Raw genomic sequence first — 20,334 nt, 5'->3', positions numbered from 1 at the left:
CAGGTCGCCCCTCAACCTTCTTCGTTCCAGTGAGAACAAACCAAGTTTGTTCAACCTCTCTTCATAGCTAATGCCCTCCATCCCAGGCAACATCCCAGTAAATCTCTTCTGCACCCTCTCTAAAGCCTTCTGGTAGTGTGGCGACCAGAATTGAACACTATACTTCAAGTGTGGCCTAAGGTTCAATACAGCTGCAACATGACTTGCCAATTTTTATACTCAATGCCCCGGCTAATGAAGGCAAGCATGCCGTATGCCTTCTTGACTACCTTCTCCACCTGTGTTGCCCCTTTCTGTGACCTGTACAACAAGATCTCTGACTGTCAATACTCTTGAGGGTTCTACCATTCACTGTATATTCCCTACATGTATTAGACCTTCCAAAATGCATTAGCTCACATTTGTCCGAATTAAACTCCATCTGCCATCTCGCCACCCAAGTCTCCAAACGATCTAAATCATGCTGTATCCTCCGACAGTCCTCATCGCTATCCGCAATTCCATCAACTTTTGTGTCGTCCGCAAACTTACGAATCAGACCAGTTACATTTTGCTCCAAATCATTTATATATATTACGAACAGCAAAGGTCCCAGCACTGACCCCTACGGAACACCACTAGTCACAGCCCTCCAATCAGAAAAGCACCCTTCCATTGCTACTCTCTGCCTTCTATGACCTAGCCAGTTCTGTATCCATCTTGCCAGCTCACCTCTGATCCCGTGTGACTTCACCTTTTGTACCAGTCTGGCATGAGGGACCTTGTCAAAGGCCTTACTGAAGTCCATATAGACAACATCCACTGCCCTACCTGCAATCATCTTGTGACCTCCTCGAAAAACTCTATCAAGTTAGTGAGACACGACCTCCCCTTCACAAAACAGTGCTGCCTCTCGCTAATACTTCCAAATGGGAGTAGATCCTGTTTCGAAGAATTCTCTCCCTGGATTATCCTTGCTACCCTTCTTAAACAAAGGAACAACACTGGCTATTCTCCAGTCCTCCGGGACATCACCTGAAGACAGTGAGGATCCAAAGATTTCTGTCAAGGCCTCAGCAATTTCCTCCATTGCCTCCTTCAGTATTCTGGGGTAGATCCCATCAGGCCCTGGGGACTTATCCACCGTAATATTTTTTTAAGACGCCTAACACCTCGTCTTTTTGGATCTCAATGTGACCCAGGCTATCTACACACGCTTCGTCAGACTCAACATCCACCAATTCCTTCTCTTTGGTCAATGTATTAATTTACTACCTCGCCCATTTCCACTGGCTCCACACATAGATTCCCTCCCCTGTCCTTCAGTGGGCCAACCCTTTCCCTGGCTACCCTCTTGCTTTTTATGTACGTGTAAAAAGCCTTGGGATTTTCCTTAACCCTATTTGCCAATGATTTTTCGTGACCCCTTTTAGCTCTCCTGACTCCTTGCACAAGTTCCTTTCTACTTTCCTTATATTCCAGGCAGGCTTCGTCTGTTCCCAGCCTTCTAGCCCTGACAAATGCCTCCTTTTTCTTTTTGACGAGGCCTACAATATCCCTCGTCATCCAAGGATCGCGAAATTTGCCATATTTAACCTTCTTCCTCACAGGAACATGCCGGTCCTGAATTCTTTTCAACTGACATTTGAAAACCTCCCACATGTCAGATGTGGATTTACCCTCAAACATCCGCCCCCAATCTATATTCTTCAGTTCCTGCCTGATATTGTTATAATTAGCCTTCCCCCAATTTAGCACATTCACCGGAGGACCACTCTTATACTTGTCCACCAGCACTTTAAAACTTACTGAATTGTGGTCACTGTTCCCGAAATGCTCTCCTACTGAAACTTCTACCATCTGGCTGGGCTCATTCCCCAATACCAGGTCCAGTGCAGCCCCTTCCCTAGTTGGACTATCTACATATTGTTTTAAGAAGCCCTCCTGGATGCTCCTTACAAACTCTGCCCCGTCCAAGCCCCTAGCAGTCTGAGTCCCAGTCAATATTGGGGAAGTTAGTCTCCCATCACAACAACCCTGTTGCTTTTACTCCTTTCCAAAACCCTTAGTGTTGGGTGGGGTTACTGGGTTATGGGGATAGGGTGGCGGTGTTGACCTTGGGTAGGGTGCTCTTTCCAAGAGCCGGTGCAGACTCGATGGACCGAATGGCCTCCTTCTGCACTGTAAATTCTATGATAATCTATGAAAACCTGTCTACCTATCTGCTCCTCTATCTCCCGCTGGCTGTTGGGTTGCCTGTAGTAAACCCCCAACTTTGTGACTGCACCGTTCTTATTCCTGATCTCTACCCATATAGCCTCGCTGCCCTCGGACGTGTCCTCCCGCAGTACAGCTGTGATATTCTCCCTAACCAGTAGCGCAACTCCTCCGCCCCTTTTACCTCTCCCTCCATCCTGCCCGAAACATCTAAATCCTGGAATGTTTAGCTGCCAATCCTGTCCTTCCCTCAACCAGGTCTCTGTAATGGCAACAACATCATAGTTCCAAGTACTAATCCAAGCTCTTAAGTTCATCTTACCTGTTATACTTCTTGCATTAAAACATATGCACTTCAGGCCACCAGTCCCGCTGTTTTCAGCAACATCTCCCTGTCTGCTCTTCCTCAGAGCCATACTGGCCCTATTTCCTAGTTCTCCCTCAATGCTTTCACCTTCTGACCTATTGCTCCGGTACCCACCCCCCTGCCATACGAGTTTAAACCCTCCCATGTGACACTAGCAAACCTCGCAGCCAGGATATTTATGCCTCTCCAGTTTAGATGCAACCCATCCTTCTTATACAGGTCACACCTGCCCCGGAAGAGCTCCCAGTGGTCCAGATAACTGAAACCCACCCTCCTACACCAGCTGTTTAGCCACGTGTTTAGCTGCTCTATCTTCCTATTTCTAGCCTCACTGGCACGTGGCACAGGGAGTAATCCAGAGATTACAACCCTGGAGGTCCTGTCTTTTAACTTTCTGCCTAGCTCCCTGAACTTCTGCTGCAGGACCTCATCTCCCTCCCTGCCTATGTCGTTAGTACCAATATGTATCACGACCTCTGCCTGTTTGCCCTTCCCCTTCAGGATGCCTGCTACCCGTTCTGAGACATCCTGGACCCTGGCACCAGGGAGGCAACATACCATCCTGGAGTCTCTTTCACATCCACAGAAGTGCCCATCTGTGCCCCTGACTATAGAATCCCCTATGACTATTGCTCTTCTGCGCTTTGACCCTCCCTGCTGAACTTCAGACCCAGCAGTGGTGCCACTGCTCTGACTGCTGCTTTTTTCTCCTGATAGGCTGTTCCCCTCCGACAGTATCCAAAGGGGTATACCTGTTTGAGAGGGGAACAACCACAGAGGATTCCTGCACTGACTGCCTGCCCCTTCTGGTGGTCACCTATCTCTCTGCCTGCACCTTGGGTGTGACCACATTTATATAACTGCTATCTATGACGCTTTCTGCCACCTGCATGCTCCTAAGTGCATCCAACTGCTGCTCCAACCGAACCATGCGGTCTGTGAGGAGCTCCAGTTGGGTGCACTTTCTGCAGATGAAGCCACCCGGGACGCTGGAAGCCTCCCGGAGCTGCCACATCTCACAGTCAGAACACTGCACCCCTCTAATTGACATTGTGTTAATTAATTAGTAAATTAAATTTCAATTAAAAAAAAATGTTACTGCTCACTATGTTTCCTAGCACTAGATTTCTACGATAAATGTAAAAGCTAAATACAGTACTCTCCGATCTCTGGCTTAGATACCCCTCAAAATTATGATGAAGTAATTAATTAATTATGTTTAATTAGTTTAACAATGTTTAATTTTTAAATGTAGTGCAGATTCCCTATCAGCCAATCAGGTCACAGCTTCCCTGTGACGTCACTTTTCAGTTCCCCCCCCGCTCACCCAGTCGGATGACTCAGAATAGCAGAATATCTGTCACTTACCAAGCTGCTCCCCGGCTCTCTCGCTCCCGAAAATGAAGGCCGCTGGAACCTGGGGGTAAGATTTTATATCACCTACCTTCCCAAAGTGCTCCCTGGTTTTCTCTCTGCTTCCCGGAATGCACTCTGGATCTCTCCCTGCTGATTACCAATTACAAAGCCAAACGAAGGAAACAGAACAAAATGGGAAACAGCACCTCCTCCCACTCCGCGCTGAATTACCACACTGCCCAAATTACCAAGTTCCAATTCCCACTCTGGCTGTGTCTCACTCACTCAGGCTGTGTCTCCTTCACTTGCGCAAAGCTAAAATAGAGAGGCAGAGAACTGTAGGAAGGACAAGGTTCAAGAGCCCAGGCAACTGAAAACATCTACCAATGGTGCAACTATTAAAATTGGGAATGGTCAAGAAGCCAGAATTACAGGAGAACAGATATCTTGAAGGATTGTGGGGCTGGAGAGTCCAGAGTTAGGGAGAGGCAAGGGCATTGAGGGATTTAAAAACAAGGATGAGAATTTTAATCAAAGCGTCACTGGACTAAGAACCAATGTAGGTCAGGAGGCATAGAGGTAATAAGTCTGGTTTACCTCAGTTGGCTATTAGACAACTGGTTTGTGATGCAGAATGAAGCCAGCAATGTGGGTTCATTTCCCATACCGGCTGAGGTTATTCACGAAAGCCCGCCTTCTCAACCTTGCCCCTCGCCTGAGGTGTGGTGATCCTCAAGTTAAATCTCCACCAGTCAGCTCACCCCCTCAAAGGGGAAAGCAGCCTATGGTCATCTGGGACTATGGCGACGTTACACTTGGGTTAAAAAATATTTTAATCAAGGCTTTTATATACACAACCAAAACTAAAAAGAGAACATACAGGAAATCTTATAACAAATATATAACACCCCACCGCCCCATCTCCCTGGCCACCTTCACCCTCAGCATCTCGGACATCAAGTCTGCAAACCCCTGCCAAAATCCTTTAAGATTCGGGCATGCCGAAAACATGAGAACATGGTTCGCAGGCCCCCCCCCCCCCCCACCCCCCGCCCCCTCCCCCCAGTGCACCGCCCACACCTGTCTTCCGCCCCCTCAAAAAACCTACTCATTCTGGCCACCGCCATATGCACCCGAAGGACTACTTTGAATTGAATAAGGCCAAGTCTAGCACGAAGAGGATGCATTCACTCTCCCACAGACCAGCTTCCATTTCACTCCCCAGCTCCTCCTCCCACTTCCGCTTGACTTCTCCTTTCGAGGCACCCTCCCAGTCCATTAACTCCTTATAAATCTCTGACACTGTACGCTCACCAACTCCGGCTTTCGACACCACCTTTTCCTGCAGCCCAGGGAGCGGTAGTTGGGAAACGACGGAACCTGCTTCGTAACATAACCCTGCACCTTTAAGTACTGGAACACATCCTGCTGGGCAGCTCATAGTCCTCTACCAATTCCTCTAGACTTGTGGAACTGCTCTCCCACAAATAGGTCCCCAAACCGTTCGACCCCTGCCCGCCGCCACCTTCAAAACGCAGTGACCAACCCCCATGGTGCAAATCTGATTCCCACAGATCAGTGCCCACACCGAGGCACCCTCCAACCTCAGTTGCTGCCGCCACTGTCCCCACACCCTCAGGGCCGCCACCACCACAGGTCATGTGGAGTACCTGGCTAGCAAGAACAGCAAAGGCACCATCAACAGTGCCCCTAAGCTTGTGCCCTTACAAGAGGCTGCCTCCAACTGTTCCAACACCGACACCTCCCCAACAGCCCACTTCCTAACCATGGCTATATTCACTGCCCAGTGATAGTTCATTATTTTTGGCAAGGCCAGCATGCCTCCCCTACACCACCTGGATGCCCAAATACCTAAAGCTCGCCCCCACCACCTTAAATGGCAGCTCGCCCAATCTACTCTCCTGCACCCTGTCCTGGATCGAAAAGACCTCATTCTTCCCCATGTTTAACTTTTATACGGATCCCCCCAGTACCCCCTAGTGGATCCGATATACAAAGCAATAGATCGTTTGCATATAGCGAGACCCTGTGCTCCCTACCCTGCACTATCCCTTTCCAACTCCTTGACGCTCCAAGCGCCATTGTCAGTGGCTCTATCGCCAAGACAAAAAGCAATGGGGAGGGTGGTCATTCCGGTCTTGTCCCTTGATGTAGTCCAAAATACACAAAACTCACGCAATTCATCCTTACACTCGCTACCGGCGCCCTAAACAGCAACTGGACCCAATCCACAAAACCCTGCCCGAACCGTCCCAGTACGTCCCACAGATATTCCCACTCCACCCAATCAAAGGCCTTCTCCACGTCAATAGCGACCGCCACCTCCACATATTGTCCCTCCGAGGGCATCATTATCACGTTCAATTGACGCTTAACGTCATCCGAAAGATGCCTCCCCTTTACAAACTCCGTCTAGTCTTCCCCTATTATCCCTGGCACAAGTTCCTCAATCCACGAGGCCAAGATCTTTGCCAACAGTTTGACATCCACATTTAGCAGAGATATCAGGTGGTAGGACCCAAATTGCTCAGGGTCCTCATCCTTCTTCAAAGAACAAAGAACAATACAGCATAGAAACATGCCCTTCAGCCCTCCAAGCCTGTATCGGTCATGATACCAACCTTTGCCAAAACCCTCAGCACTTCCCTGTGGTATATCTCTATATCCATCCTATCCATGTATATTTGTCAAGATGCTTTTTGAATGTCATTAATGTATCTGCTTCCACAACCTCCCTGGCAACGCATTCCAGGCATTCACCACCCTCACACAACTCCTCTAAAATTTGCCCCACGGACCTTAAACCTGTGCCCCTTGGTGACTGACCCCTCCACCCTGGGAAAGTGTGTCTGCCCATCCACTCTTTCCATGCCCCTCACAATCTTGCAGACCTCTATCAGGTCACCCCTCAGAAAACAGTCTGAGCCTATTCAGTCTCTTCGCATAGCTGACACCCTCCAGACCAGGCAACATCCTGGCAAACCTCCTCTGCACCCTCGCAAAGCCTCCACATCCTTCTGGTAGTGCGGCGACCAGAATTGTGCGCAATATTCCAAGTGCAGCACTACCAAGGTTCTATACAACTGCAGCATGACTTGCCAGTTTTTATACTCGATGCCCCGCCCAATGAAGGCAAACATTCAGTATGCCTTCATGACTACCTTGTCCACTTGTGTTGCCATTTTCAAAGATCTGTGGACCTGCATGCCCAGATCTCTCTGACTTTTTATATTCCTAAGAGTTTTGCCATTTACGGTATATTTCCCCTCTATGTTAAAGACCTACCAAAATGCATTACCTTACGTTTGTCTGGATTAAACTCCATTTGCCATTTCTCTGCCCAAGTCTCCAACCTTTGTCCTGCCGTATCCTCTGGCAATCCTCAAAACTATCTGCCACTGCACCAACCTTGGTGTCATCTGCAAATTTCCTAATCAGACCACCTACATTTTCCTCAGAATTGTTTACGTATACTACAGAGGCCCCAGAACAGACTTCACAACTTTCCATTCAGAAAAACGCCCTTCTACTGCTACCCTTTGCCTTCCGTACCGAGCCAGTGTATCTATCTTACCACCTCACCTCTGATCCCATGTGACTTCACCTTTTGTACCAGTCTGCCATGAGGCACCTTGTCAAATGCTTTACTGAAGCCCATGTAAACAGCATCCACCACCCTCTCCTCATCAATCATCCTTGTCACCTCCTCAAAAAACTCAATCAAGTTAGTGAGGCACGACCTCCCCTTCACAAAACCATGCTGTCTATCGCTAATGAGCCCATTTGTTTCCATATGGGAAGGGGCAGCACGGTGGTGCAGTGGTTAGCACTGGGACCACGCCGCTGAGGACCCGGGTTCAAATCCCGGCCCTGGATCACTGTCCATGCAGAATTTGCACATTCTCCCCGTGTTTGCGTGGATTCCGCCCCGACAACCCAAAGATGTGCAGGGTTGGTGGATTGGCCACACTAAATTGCCCCTTAATTGGAAAAAATGAATTGGGTACTCTAAATGGGTATAAATCCTGTCCCTGAAAATTCTCCCCAATAATTTACCTACGACCGACGTGAGGTTCACCAGCCTATAATTTCCAGGATGATCCCTGCTAGCTTTCTTAAAAAGCGGTACCACATTAGCTATTCTCCAGTCCTCTGAGATCTCACCTGTCCCCAATGAGGACACAAAGATGTCAGTCAAGGCCCCAGCAATTTCCTCCCTTGCTGCCCTCCGTATTTTGGGGTAAAGTCCATCCGGCCCAGGAGACTTACCTACCGTAATATCTTTAAAAAGACCCAATACCACCTCCTTTTCAATGTCAACATGACCCAGACTGTTCACACACCCTACCCAAGAATCATCTTCGGCAAAGTCCTTTTCTTTGGTGAACACTGATACAAAGTACTCATTTATTACCTCAATCATTTCCTCTGACTCAACACATAGATTCCCCCCCCACTGTCCTTAAGTAGTCCAATCCTTTCCCCTGGCCACCCTCTTGCTTTTTACATATGAATAAAAAGCTTTGGGATTCTCCTTAATCCTACTTGCCAAGGACTTTTCATGATCCCTCCTAATTTCCCGCTTAAGTATCTTCCTACTTTCTTTATACTCCTCAAGGGTTCGACTGACTCCACCCTTCAAGACTGTACAAAAGCTTCCTTTTTCTTTTTGATGAGATTCACAATATTCCTTTTTATCCAAGGCTCCCTAAACTTCCCATACTTATCCTTCATTCTCTCAAGAATATGACTTTCCTGAATCCTAATCAATTGTCGCTTGAAAGACTCCTACATGTCTGATGTTGATTTACCCTCAAACAGCCGCACCCAATCCAAATTCTTCAATTCCTGTCTCATGTTATCGTAATTTGCCTTGCCCCAGTTTAGTACCTTAATGCGAGGGTTACCCTCACCCCTATCCAAAAGAACCCAAAAATGAACGGAATTGTGGTCACTACACCCAAAATGTTCCCCTACTGAAACCTCAACCACCTGTCTCGGCTCATTCCCCAATACCAGGTCCAGTACTGCCCGTTCCCTAGTTGGACTATCTACATATTGCATCAAGAAGCCTTCCTGGATTCACCTTACAAACTCTGCTCCATCCAAGCCCCTAGAACTAAGTGAGTCCCAGTCAATATAAGGGAAATTAAAATACCTGACCACCAAAGTCCTGTTCCTTTTGCACCTATCCAAAATCTCTCTACCTATCTGCTCTCTCGCTAGCAGTTGGGGGGGGGGGCTGCAATAAACACCCAACATTGTGATTGTCCCCCTTCCTGTTCCCGAGTTCTATCCAGATTGCCTCATTGTATGAGCCCTCAGAGGTGTCCTCCCGCAGTCCGTTTCTGTGATAGCCACATCATCATAATTCTAAGTACTAATAAATGGTCCAAGTTCATTTGCCTTACCTGCTATACTTCTGGCGTTGAAACAAATACATTTCAAACCACTGCATTTGAGCAGACAGGGTGATGTCGTTCTCTATTTCCCCTTCAGTTATGACACCTTCTAAGCTAATGCTCTGGATCCCACTCCCCTGCCATACTAGTTTAAATCCTCCCGAGTGACTTTAGCAAACCTCTCAGCCAGGATATCGGTGCCCCTCCAAGTTTAGATGCAATCCGTCCTTCTTGCACAGATCACACCTGCCCCGGAAGTGATCCCAGTGGTTCAGAAATCTGAAAGCCTCCCTCCTACACCACCAGTTTAGCCACATATTTAGCTGCACTGTCCTCCTATTTCCAGCCTCACTGGCATATGGCACAGGGAGTAATCCTGAGATTACAACCGTAGAGGTCCTGCTTTTTTAGCTTACTGCCTAACTTCCCGAACTCCTTCTGCAGGGCCTCATCACTCTTCCTGCCTATGTTGTTAGTATCTATGTGTACTACGACCTCTGGTTGTTCACCCTCCCCCTTCAGGATGTCCTGTGTTCAGAGCCATCCTTGACTCTGGCACCAGGGAGGCAATATACATAGAACATAGAGCAGTACAGCACAGTACAGGCCCTTCGGCCCACAATGTTGTGCCGACCATTTATCCTAATCTACGATCAACCTAACCTATACCCCTTCAATTTACTGTTGTCCATGTGCCTGTCCAAGAGTCGCTTAAATGTCCCTAATGACTCTGACTCTACCACCTCCGATGGCAGTGCATTCCACGCACCCAGTGTGTGTGTACACTCTGTGTAAAGAACCTACCTCTGACATCTCACCTATACCTTCCTCCAATCACCTTCAAATTATGTCCCCACGTGACAGCCATCTACGTCCTGGGGTAAAGTCTCTGGCTAGCCACTCTATCATCACCTTGTACACCTCTATCATGTCACCTCTCTTCCTTCTTCGCTCCGGTGAGAAAAGCCTAGCTCTCTCAACCTTTCTTCACAAAACATGCCCTCCAGTCCAGGCAGCATCCTGGTAAATCTCCTCTGCACTCTCTCCAAAGCATCCACATCCTTCCTATAATGGAGCGACCAGAACTGGACACAAAATTCCAAGTGTGGTCTAACCAGGATTTTATAAAACTGCAGCAAAACCTCGCGGACTAACAACAACTCCACCAACCTTCGTGTCATCGGCAAACGTACTAACCCACCCTTCCACTTCCTCATCTAAATCATTTATAAAAACCACAAAGAGCAGAGGTCCCAGAACAGATCCCTGCGAGACACCACTGGTCACCGACCTCCAGGCGGAATATTTTCCATCCACAACCATTCGCTGTCTTCTTTCGGCCAGCCAATTCTGTATCCAGACAGCCAAATTTCCCTGTATCCCATGCCCGTTGTCTTTCTGAATGAGCCTACCATGGGGAACCTTATCAAATGTCTGACTAAAATCCACATACACCACATCCACTGCCCGACCTTCGTCAATGAGTCACGTCACAGCCTAAAAGAATTCAATGAAGCTTATGAGGCATGACCTGTCCCTCACAAAGCCATGCTGACTATCTTTAATCAAACTATGCTTTTCTAAATAATCATAAATCTTATCTCTCAGAATCCTTTCCAATATATTGCTCACCACAGATGTAAGACTGACTGGTCTGTAATTCCCAGGGATTTCCTTATTCCCTTTCTTGAACAGGGGAACAACATTCGTCTTTTTCCAATCATCCTGTACTATTCCAGTGGAGAGTGAGGACGCAAAGATCATTGCCAACGGCGTAGCAATCTCCTCCCTTGCTTCCCGTAATAACCTTGGGTATATCCTGTCTGGCCAGGGGACTTATCTATCCTGGTGCTTTTCAAAATTTCCAGCACATCCTCCTTCTTAATATCAACCTATTCAAGTCTATTAACCTGGTTCATACTGTTTTCATGAGCAACAAGGTCCCTCTCTCTAGTGAATACTGAAGCACATTATTCATTTAGAGCCTCCCCTACCTCCATCATACCACCCTGGAGTCTCTTTCACATCCACAGAAGCACCTATCTGTGCCCCTTATTATAGAACCCCCTATAACTATTGCTCTCTTGCACTTTGCCCTCCCCTGCTGAGCAGCAGAGCCAGTTGTGGTGCCACTGTTCTGGCTGTTGTTGTTTTCCCCGATAGGCTATCTCCCCCCCAACAGTATCCAAAATGGTATACTTGCTAGAGAGGGGGAACAGCCACAGGGATTCCTGCATTATCTAGCGGTCACCCATCTGTCTGCCTGCACCTTGGGTGTGACCACGTCGCTATAACTCCTATCTATGATGCTTTTCGCCATCTGCATGCTCCTAAGTGCACCCAACTGCTGCTCCAACCGAACCAGGCGGTGAGGAGCTGCCATTGGTCACACTTCCTGCAGACATAGTTGACCGGAACGCTGGAAGCGTCACGGATCTCCCACATCTAACAGTTAGAGCACTGCACCCCGCTGAGTGACATTTAAGCACTAGTTAATTAATTCAAAATAAAAACTTAAATCATTATTAGAGTAAGTTACAATTAACCAAATGATCCCTGGTGCAAGATTTTTACTGTAAAATTAAATGCTAAATACTAGTCTCTGTCCTCAGGTTTAGTTACTCCTCTACTTAGTTCAGTAGTTAGTTTTTTTTTTGTTGCAAATTAAGGATATTGAAGCCTGTAATAACATGGGGGAAGCTCCTCCTTCTCCTTTCCCTCATTATGTGCCCTTACCAGCAGGCGCCCCAGATCCCCCGAAATTTTATAAAATCCTACCAGGAACCCATCTGGGCTCGGGACCTTCCCTGCCTGCATCGCCCATACCCTCCATCTCCTCCGCCCGTCCAATGGGTGTTCTCAGTCCCTCTACCAGGCCCTCCACGACCTTGGAGAACTCTAACCCATCCAAAAATCACCACATTCCCTCTCCCCCAGCCGGAGGCTCCGACTCATACAACCTCTTATAGAATTCCTCAAAAATCCCATTCACCCTTATCGGGTCCAAAACCACTCTTCCCCTTCCATCCTTCACCTTTCCGAACTCCCTCGCCGCGCCCTGCTCCCCAAGTTGGTGAGCCAACATCTTATTCGCCTTCTCCCCATATTCATATACTGTCCTCTTGGCCCTCCAAAACTGCCCCACTGTCTTCTCTGTAGACACCAAGCGAACTCCACCTGGAGCCTCTGACACTCCTTCAACAACCCAGCCTCTGGAGTCTCAGTGTACCTCCTGTCAACCCGCAGAATCTCATCCATCAGCCTAGCTACCTCTGCTCGCTCTGTCCTATTCCCTATGTACCTGGATCAATATAAACTCCCCCCTGACCACTGACCTAAGGGCCTCCCATAACATGGTGACCAGAACCTCACCCATGTCATTCAGCTCCACATACGCCCGAATAGCGGCCCCTCACCCACCAGCAACCCCACATCTAATCTCCACTGCCGGCGCTGGCCCACCCGGTCCACTTGCAAGTCCACCCAATATGGCACATGGTCAGAGAGCACGATCGGCAAATACCCCGAGTCGACTACCCTCAGCAGCAGAGTCTCAACCACCAAGAAGTAATCGATCCAGGGCAGCACGGTGGCGCAGTGGTAGCACTGCAGTCTCACGGCGCCGAGGTCCCAGGTTTGATCCCGGCTCTGTGTCACAGTCCGTGTGGAGTTTGCACATTCTCCTCGTGTTTGTGTGGGTTTCGCCCCCACAACCCAAAGATGTGCAGGGTAGGTGGATTGGCCACGCTAAATTGCCCTGAATTGGAAAAAATGAATTGGGTACTCTAAATTTATTTTTAAAAAGTAATTGATCCGCAAGTACACGCTGTGCACATGGGAGTAGTACGGAAATTCCTTCGCCCTTGGCCTCCCAAACCTCCACGGGTCTTAAACCCCCCCCCCCCCCCCCCAGCTCCCTCACCACCACCGACATCCTCCCAGATCGCAGACTCGACCTGTCCAATCTCGGCTCAATAACCTTATTAAAGGCCCACCCCCCCACCCACAAAATCAGCCGGTGCGAGTCCAAGTCTGGAATCTTCCCCAACACCCGCCTCATGAATTTGACATTGTCCCAATAATTTGGGGCATAGACGTTCACCAAGACCACTGGCATCCCCCCCAATTTCCCGAACACCATCACAAACGTTCCCCCCCAAATCTGCCACTATATCCCCACCTCAAATGCTACCCGCTTATTTATCAATACCGCCACCCTCCCGCATCTTCATATCTAATCCTGAATGGAAGACCTGGTCCACCTACCTTTTCCTTCGCCTAATCTGGGCCCCGATCTTCAAATAAGTTTCCTGTAAAAATGCCACATTTGCCTTTAAACTCAAGTGCACAAACCCACACCTCCTCCAAAATTCAATGTCCTCCCTCTCCTGCCAGCTCATTGTCCCTCAAACTCGATTGCCTCCTCGGTGTTCCAAAATAATACTCGCGGCCGTGTGGTCACCCAGAGGCGGGCTGGATACAGAATCCCAAACTTCTTCCCATTCTTAAAGAGGGCAGTCTTGACTTGGTTGAATCTAGCTCTCTTCTTGGTCAGTTCCGCACCTAGATCCTGGTATACCTGGAGCTCGTTACTGTCCCAGGCACATCTCCTCGTCTGCCTGGCCCATCACAAGAGCTTCTCTTTGTCTAAGAACCAATGTAGCCTCACCACAATTGCCCTCGGTGGCTTCCTCATCAGCGCCCTATGTGCCCTATCCAGGGGCCGGTCAAAGGCCTCCTCCTCCATTAGACGTTCCAGCATTTTGGCTACATAAGAGCCTCCTTCCGCTCCCTCGATGTCTTCTGGCATCTCCACAATTCTCAAATTGTGCCTTCGGAAGCGGTTCTCCAAATCCTCCACTTTCTCCTCGAGCTGCTTGTGGGTTTCCCTCAACACCCCAATTTCGGCCGCAAACTAGGTAAGCTGCTATTCGTGCTCCCCCACCGCCTCCTCCATCTTCTGGATTGCCTGGCTCTGGGTCTCCAGTCTCAGCTCCACACGGTCGATCCAAGATTTCAGCAGGTTTACCACCATCGGCAGGTCCTCCTGAGCTTCCCTCTCTGCTGACAGAACGTTTTGTTCAGAAAGTCTACCAACTGCTCCGTCGATCATTTGGCTGGTACTTCATCTTTCCCTGTGTCGCACAAAGAGTTTCTGGCTCTCGCAGCTCCTTTCTTCTAAACCCACGCCTGGTCCACGGATCCATCCACCGACTCTACAGTGGAGTATAACCTTCCTCCACCACTTCTGCACCCTTTTCCTCCAAAGCATCTGCCCAGCAACCGGGGAAAGGACTGAAAAAAACGCCTTGAGTGGGAGCTGCTAAATGTTCGGCCACTCACTCCATGGCTGCCACCGGAACTCGACTTTACATTTAATACGTGCACAGGACTTGGTGAGACTTTTCATAGAATTTACAGTGCAGGAGGAGGCCATTCGGCCCATCGAATCTGCACCGGCTCTTGGAAAGAGCACCCCACCCAAGCCCACCCCATCCCCATAACCCAGTAACCCCACCCAACACCAAGGGCAATTTTGGATACTAAGGGCAATTTAGCATGGCCAATCCACCTAACCTGCACATCTTTGGACTGTGGGAGGAAACCGGGGTACCCGGAGGAAACCCACGCACACACGGGGAGAACGTGCAGACTCCGCACAGACAGTGACCCAAGTCAGGAATCGATCCTTGGACCCTGGAGCTGTGAAGCAATTGTGCTAACCACTATGCTACCGTGCTGCCCCTGTTTTAGATGACCTCAAGCTTATGAAGCAGAATGTGGGAGACCAGTCAAGAGTGTATTGGAATATTCCAGTCTAGAGATAGTAATGGTATGAATGAGGACTTCAGTAGTAGATAAGCTGACTCAGGGTGAAGTTGGTTAAAACAGCAAGCTACATTCTAATATGCAACAATCGAAGACTATCCGACAGTAAGCCAACCTGTGGCTATCAGAAAAAGATGGGTAACCTAAATACACTTAGACGATCTTAGAGGGTAGATCTGACGGTCAATTATGCGGCAAAGGTGGGGAATATGAACTGAAGGACAAAGTTAAAGGAATGGATAGTCCAAGATTTGGACATTAAGGCTGGACAAAATTACAGTGATTGAGCAGTGAGATCACAGAATAGATTTAAAGACGAGGAAGATATTTTAAAATTTGAGATATTAGTGGACAAGTAGCCAGCATACAAGAGGATGGGTGAGCTAGGTTTGGGATGCACCAGTACTGCAGTAAAAGTTTTAGGTGAAATGAAAAGAAAGCATGGTTCCTTTGCTAATCGCAGAATCTTGGCCATTATGTCTCGCAGTGACCAAACACCTCAACCTCTTTGGGAAAAAGTAGTTAATGCTGCATCAGTAATATCTGCAACATGAATGGCTTGTTGTGGTGGAACGGTTCAGTTTCAATTCAGCATTGTGACAAGTGGAGGTTCAGAGCAGTGTACAGGAAATAACTACCTTAGCTATATGGCATCACACTTGGAAGTCTTCTCAAAACATATTCTGAAGATCCCATTGTGGATCTTTATTAGTATAAATACACAAACCATCAATAACTTGGTGAGTGTTTTCAACTTTAGTTTCTCACATGCAAGCACAGTCTTAATTTTAACCAGATTATTTTGACAGTGATATTTACTACTTTTGTTGCAGATAGGAGAAAAAAGCCAACTGCAAGAGCTTCTGAAAGATGATTCTTCAATCAAGGCGAGTACAATGTAGTCCTTACCTGATTGAAAATCAGTGGAAAAAAATCAATGTTTTCCTATCAAAATAGAGCAAGGGGCAACTCTATGTAATTCTCCTTAGATAAGATTTTAGAAGTAGGAGGAGCCTCAGTCCTTCAATAGGGCTGATCTAATTATGGCCTCAATGCCACTCTCCTGCATGCTCCTCATAACCCTGGACTCTTTTGTAGATCAAGATATCTGTCTTGCAGGCATAGAAAATTTCAAGGATGAACGACTCTGAAGAGAAACATTTCCTCCTCATCTGTCTTAAATGAGATATCCCTCATTTTTAAACTGTGCCCGGTTTGAAATTCTCCAGTGAAGGGAAACATCCTCGCAGCATCTATTCTGTAAAGACCCCTCAGCATCTTTGAGCTGCTCCACCATTTAATAAGATCATGGCTGTTTTTGAAAATATACATTTTATTCCTAACATAAACATTAACACCACATTCCAATCAAACAAAGTTTGTACATTTTTCTACTTTTAGTCCCCCCCCACCCCCCCAATGATGAACAGTTCCCCAAATATCTTCATGAATGGCCTCCACCGTACCTCAAAACCATCTTCTGATCCCTTAATGCAAACTTAATCTTTTCAACCCGGAGAACTTATACCGGTCCCCCAGCCAGGCTGCAACTCCAGTGACATATCCGACCTCTAACTTAAACTAATCCATCGCCGGGAAATCAGACAGGCGGAGGCTACCACATTGGCCCCTTTCCCCCCCATAGAATTTACAGTGCAGAAGGAGGCCATTCAGCCCATCGAGTCACCACCAGCCCTTGGAAAGAGCATCCTTCACCCTATCCAGTAGCCCACACCTCCACTCTATCCAGTAACCCCACCTAACCTTGCTTTTTAAGTGTACCTTTGTGTACCTTGTGCACCACTTTAAACTGAATCAAGTTCATTCTAGCACAGGAGGAAGTTGATTTCACTCGCTGCATTGCCTCACACTAGAGCTCCCATCCTATCTCCCTCCCCTACTCCACCTCCCACTTAATCCTTTCCACCAGTGCCTTATCCTGCTCTCCAAACCACCCGTTCATGTTCCCGATATTGCCCTCCACCCCCTCGGTCTCTTTAAGACCCGAGGAAATAATCCATCAGGTCGGGGGGGGGGGGGGCTTCTTCTCCAGCAGCTTGTACTCCGGTAGTTGGGAGAACGTCGCTAGCTCCTAGCACAATGCCCCACACCTGCCAGTACTTAAACTCACTCCCCCTCGGTAATTCAAATTTATTAGAGTTTTTTGAGGATGTAACTAGTAGGCAGAGCTGCCAACCTTTCCCAACATAAATCAGTATTCCAGATACCAAAAATCAGTATTCTGGCAGTAAAATTTATATTTTCATGTCAAAGAAAAAATGGCCACTAATCTGAAATGCAAATCTAAAACATGAATGGAAAATGCAAATTTAACGCTGTTACACAGATGTACATCATGAGTGGGTGTTTTCAAATTAAGTTTCAAACATTCAGTAAATCTAATGATGAAAAATTCTATAATACTGCACAGGGAACAATGCAGCACAGTTTAAATTACCTATGTGCTTTTAAATTATTAAGGATGGAATCCAGACTCCCAGAGAGCACAGTAGAACCAAATGCAAATACCAAACATTTTAAAATTGCGTCACATCACATCATACAATTTCCAGTGCTGTACAGGTCTTCGGTGATGTACGCACATGATTTGTGTACTGTAGTCGACCCTTGACGTGATTTTTAAAAATCCCAATACAGGCACCTTGATGAGAGACCATGCAAAGGATCACATGATACGCATGCACTGTATAGTGTGTGGGGCGGAGATGAGGGCTGTCTTCCAGCGACCGTCGCCAAGGAAACCAAAGCATTTTCGGGAGGAATGCATTCCCTACGGCTTGTCAATCAGTTCCTCTCCCCCACCCCCCCACACCCAGCATCCCGACCCCACAAAGCTAGCCAGCCCTTTACAGGGAGCTGCCTCTTAATATTTTTTTTCTTCCGTCCCCCAAATAAATCCTCATTTAAATACTCTCCTACAGTGCGGTGTCAGGTTGGATTTGACCAAGGGGTGCAGTCCCCAATGAAAGGCATTCAGTTAACTGGCTTCTAACTTCCTGCTTTCTGTCCCTCTACTTTCTTGAATAGAGATGATACTTTTGTGGTCTTCCAGACTGCTGGAGCATTTTTAGAATCCAGACAAATTCAGGAGATTACAACCATTGCATCCATTATCTTTGCAATCACTTTCTTTAAGACCCGAGGAAATAAGCCATCAGGTCCCGGGCACTTTTCAGCCTTTAGTCCTGTTAGTTTGTCTCGCACTTTTTCTCTAATCATCATAATTACAAGATCATAAGAAATAGGAGCGCGAGTATCCTAGCAAACTTAGATACATTAATCTGGTCTCTTCATCCAAGTCGTTAATATAGATTGTAAATAGCTGAGGTCATAGTACTGATGCTTGTGGCCCCTCAAGCCTGCTCTACCATTCAATTAAGGTCATGGCTGAAGAAAATGTCATACCCTGGCTGGAAATCAAAGCCTGGTTGCAGTGGCGAGTGTCAAATCCTAACCACTCGACCACAGGGGTTCCCTCCCTTTTTTCCCCACTCTTGCCTTTCTGTTGTTAATAGACTGCATTTTGTGTATTCTACTGTGAACTCAGATAGAAAATGCTTGTCTAAAGTGTCTGTTATTTTCTGGTTTCCCTAGTCTCATCCTCTTAAGGTACCAGTGCTTAATTTAGCTGCTCTCTTTCTTTTAACACACTTGTAGAAAACATGTCTGTCTTGATATCCCCCCCCAGATTTTAAACTTAATACAGGTGAGGAGATTAAGCATTATTGTTCAAAACAGTTATGTAAAACTGGATTATATATCTTTCAATCACTTAAATACTTACTTGTGTTCGAAACAGGCTCCAGGACAGGTTGGACACATTTCACAGGCAGATCCTTGGAATTTGAGATCAGTGCATTTGCAGCGACCACACTCACATGTACCTCTCCCATTACACATCTGCCCATTCTTTGAAATACACGTCGAATTATCCAAGGAGCAATCACAGGCATTGCCAGAAAATCCGGAGTAACATTCACACACGCGGCACTTACAAACACCATTTTCTGTAAAAGATCACAATTCAGAAAAGTTTTAAAATTTATCTCCAAACATTTGCTTTACAGACCACCTCCTCACCTCGGCCATGTTGACATACTTTTGGAACAGAGCAATATTAAATACCTGGTTGAGTTGGTTACGGTGCACTTCTAAGGGAAATGCAGTAGTTGCCTGCTGGGTTAAGAGAATTGGGAGAAAGAGCAGATATTGTGAATTTGCTTTGGGGAAATTATGGGTATAAACTTAGGTCTTAATATTCCTTTCTGCAATGCATTGGGATATTTAATATATAAAATTACACAAGAGAGTGAACATAGAAACATGGTCACATTCCTAGGTTTGAACTTCAACTAAAAGAGGATACAAAGGCTTGGGCTTAGTAGAGTTTAAAAACAGGCTTCCCTGCTGTTTTATAGTTTTACAAAGTTATGGCTTTTGAAGTCCATTTTCAAGTGGTTAATAGATATTTAAAACCTTCAAATTTAAAACAAAATTATGTTAAGTTTCGCAGGGTTGGTGGATTGGCCACGCTAAATTGCGCTTTAATTGGAAAAAATGAATTGGGTACTCTAAATTTTTTTTAATTAAAAAAAGCTCATAACAAGCCACTACAGAACTGAGTAATGTCAGTCAATAAATAAAGAGACAAGGAAAGAGAGAAAGGAAGGAAGGGAACCAACTACAACAACCCACCCCCCCCCCCCAACAAAAACAAAAGGAAACCTGAAGCCCGAGGCAGACCCCGGGAGAGCAGAGGAACGGGGAAGTGAGAGCAACCTCAGGGTAAGGAACAGCAGCGGGGAAAGAGAGACTGACAGATGGTTGGAGGAAAGAAAAACGTCAAGACAAAGGGACAGCGAGATGCAAGCAGCAGCAGCAGCGAGGGAAAGGCGCATGAGCGGCGGCTGCTCAGGCAGGCGGCCCCGCAAGACGAGATGGAGGTACAGGTGAGCCTGAAAGGGAAAACGATGGCGGACCAAGCAGTGGAGCGTGAGCACGGCGCAGCGACCAGCATAAAGGAGGCGCTCTGGTCGGAGCTCCAAGCAATGATGGAAGGAGACGACGCACAAAATGCAGCAGACCATCGAAGGCCTGGAAAGGGAAGTGAAGGCACAGAAAAAAACGATTCTGGAGTTGGAG

At 47.2% G+C, this 20,334-nt stretch overlaps 1 protein-coding gene across 4 annotated transcripts in view; it reads right to left on the bottom strand.

Moving 5' to 3' along the window:
* The window catches only part of LOC140424847 (integrin beta-1-like), a 169,610-nt gene that overhangs the window by 16,217 nt on the left and 133,059 nt on the right, over nt 1-20,334 (bottom strand). For all 4 annotated transcript variants that reach the window (XM_072508341.1, XM_072508340.1, XM_072508339.1 and 1 more), the window contains exon 13: nt 18,977-19,199. In XM_072508341.1, coding sequence (XP_072364442.1) covers nt 18,977-19,199 — 223 coding nt within the window. The remainder of the gene's footprint in view (nt 1-18,976; nt 19,200-20,334) is intronic.

This window comes from Scyliorhinus torazame, chromosome 6, assembly GCF_047496885.1.
Source record: "Scyliorhinus torazame isolate Kashiwa2021f chromosome 6, sScyTor2.1, whole genome shotgun sequence".
In the NCBI taxonomy this organism is placed as follows: Eukaryota; Metazoa; Chordata; class Chondrichthyes; order Carcharhiniformes; family Scyliorhinidae; genus Scyliorhinus; species Scyliorhinus torazame.
This window is presented reverse-complemented; position numbering and strand designations above follow the sequence as displayed.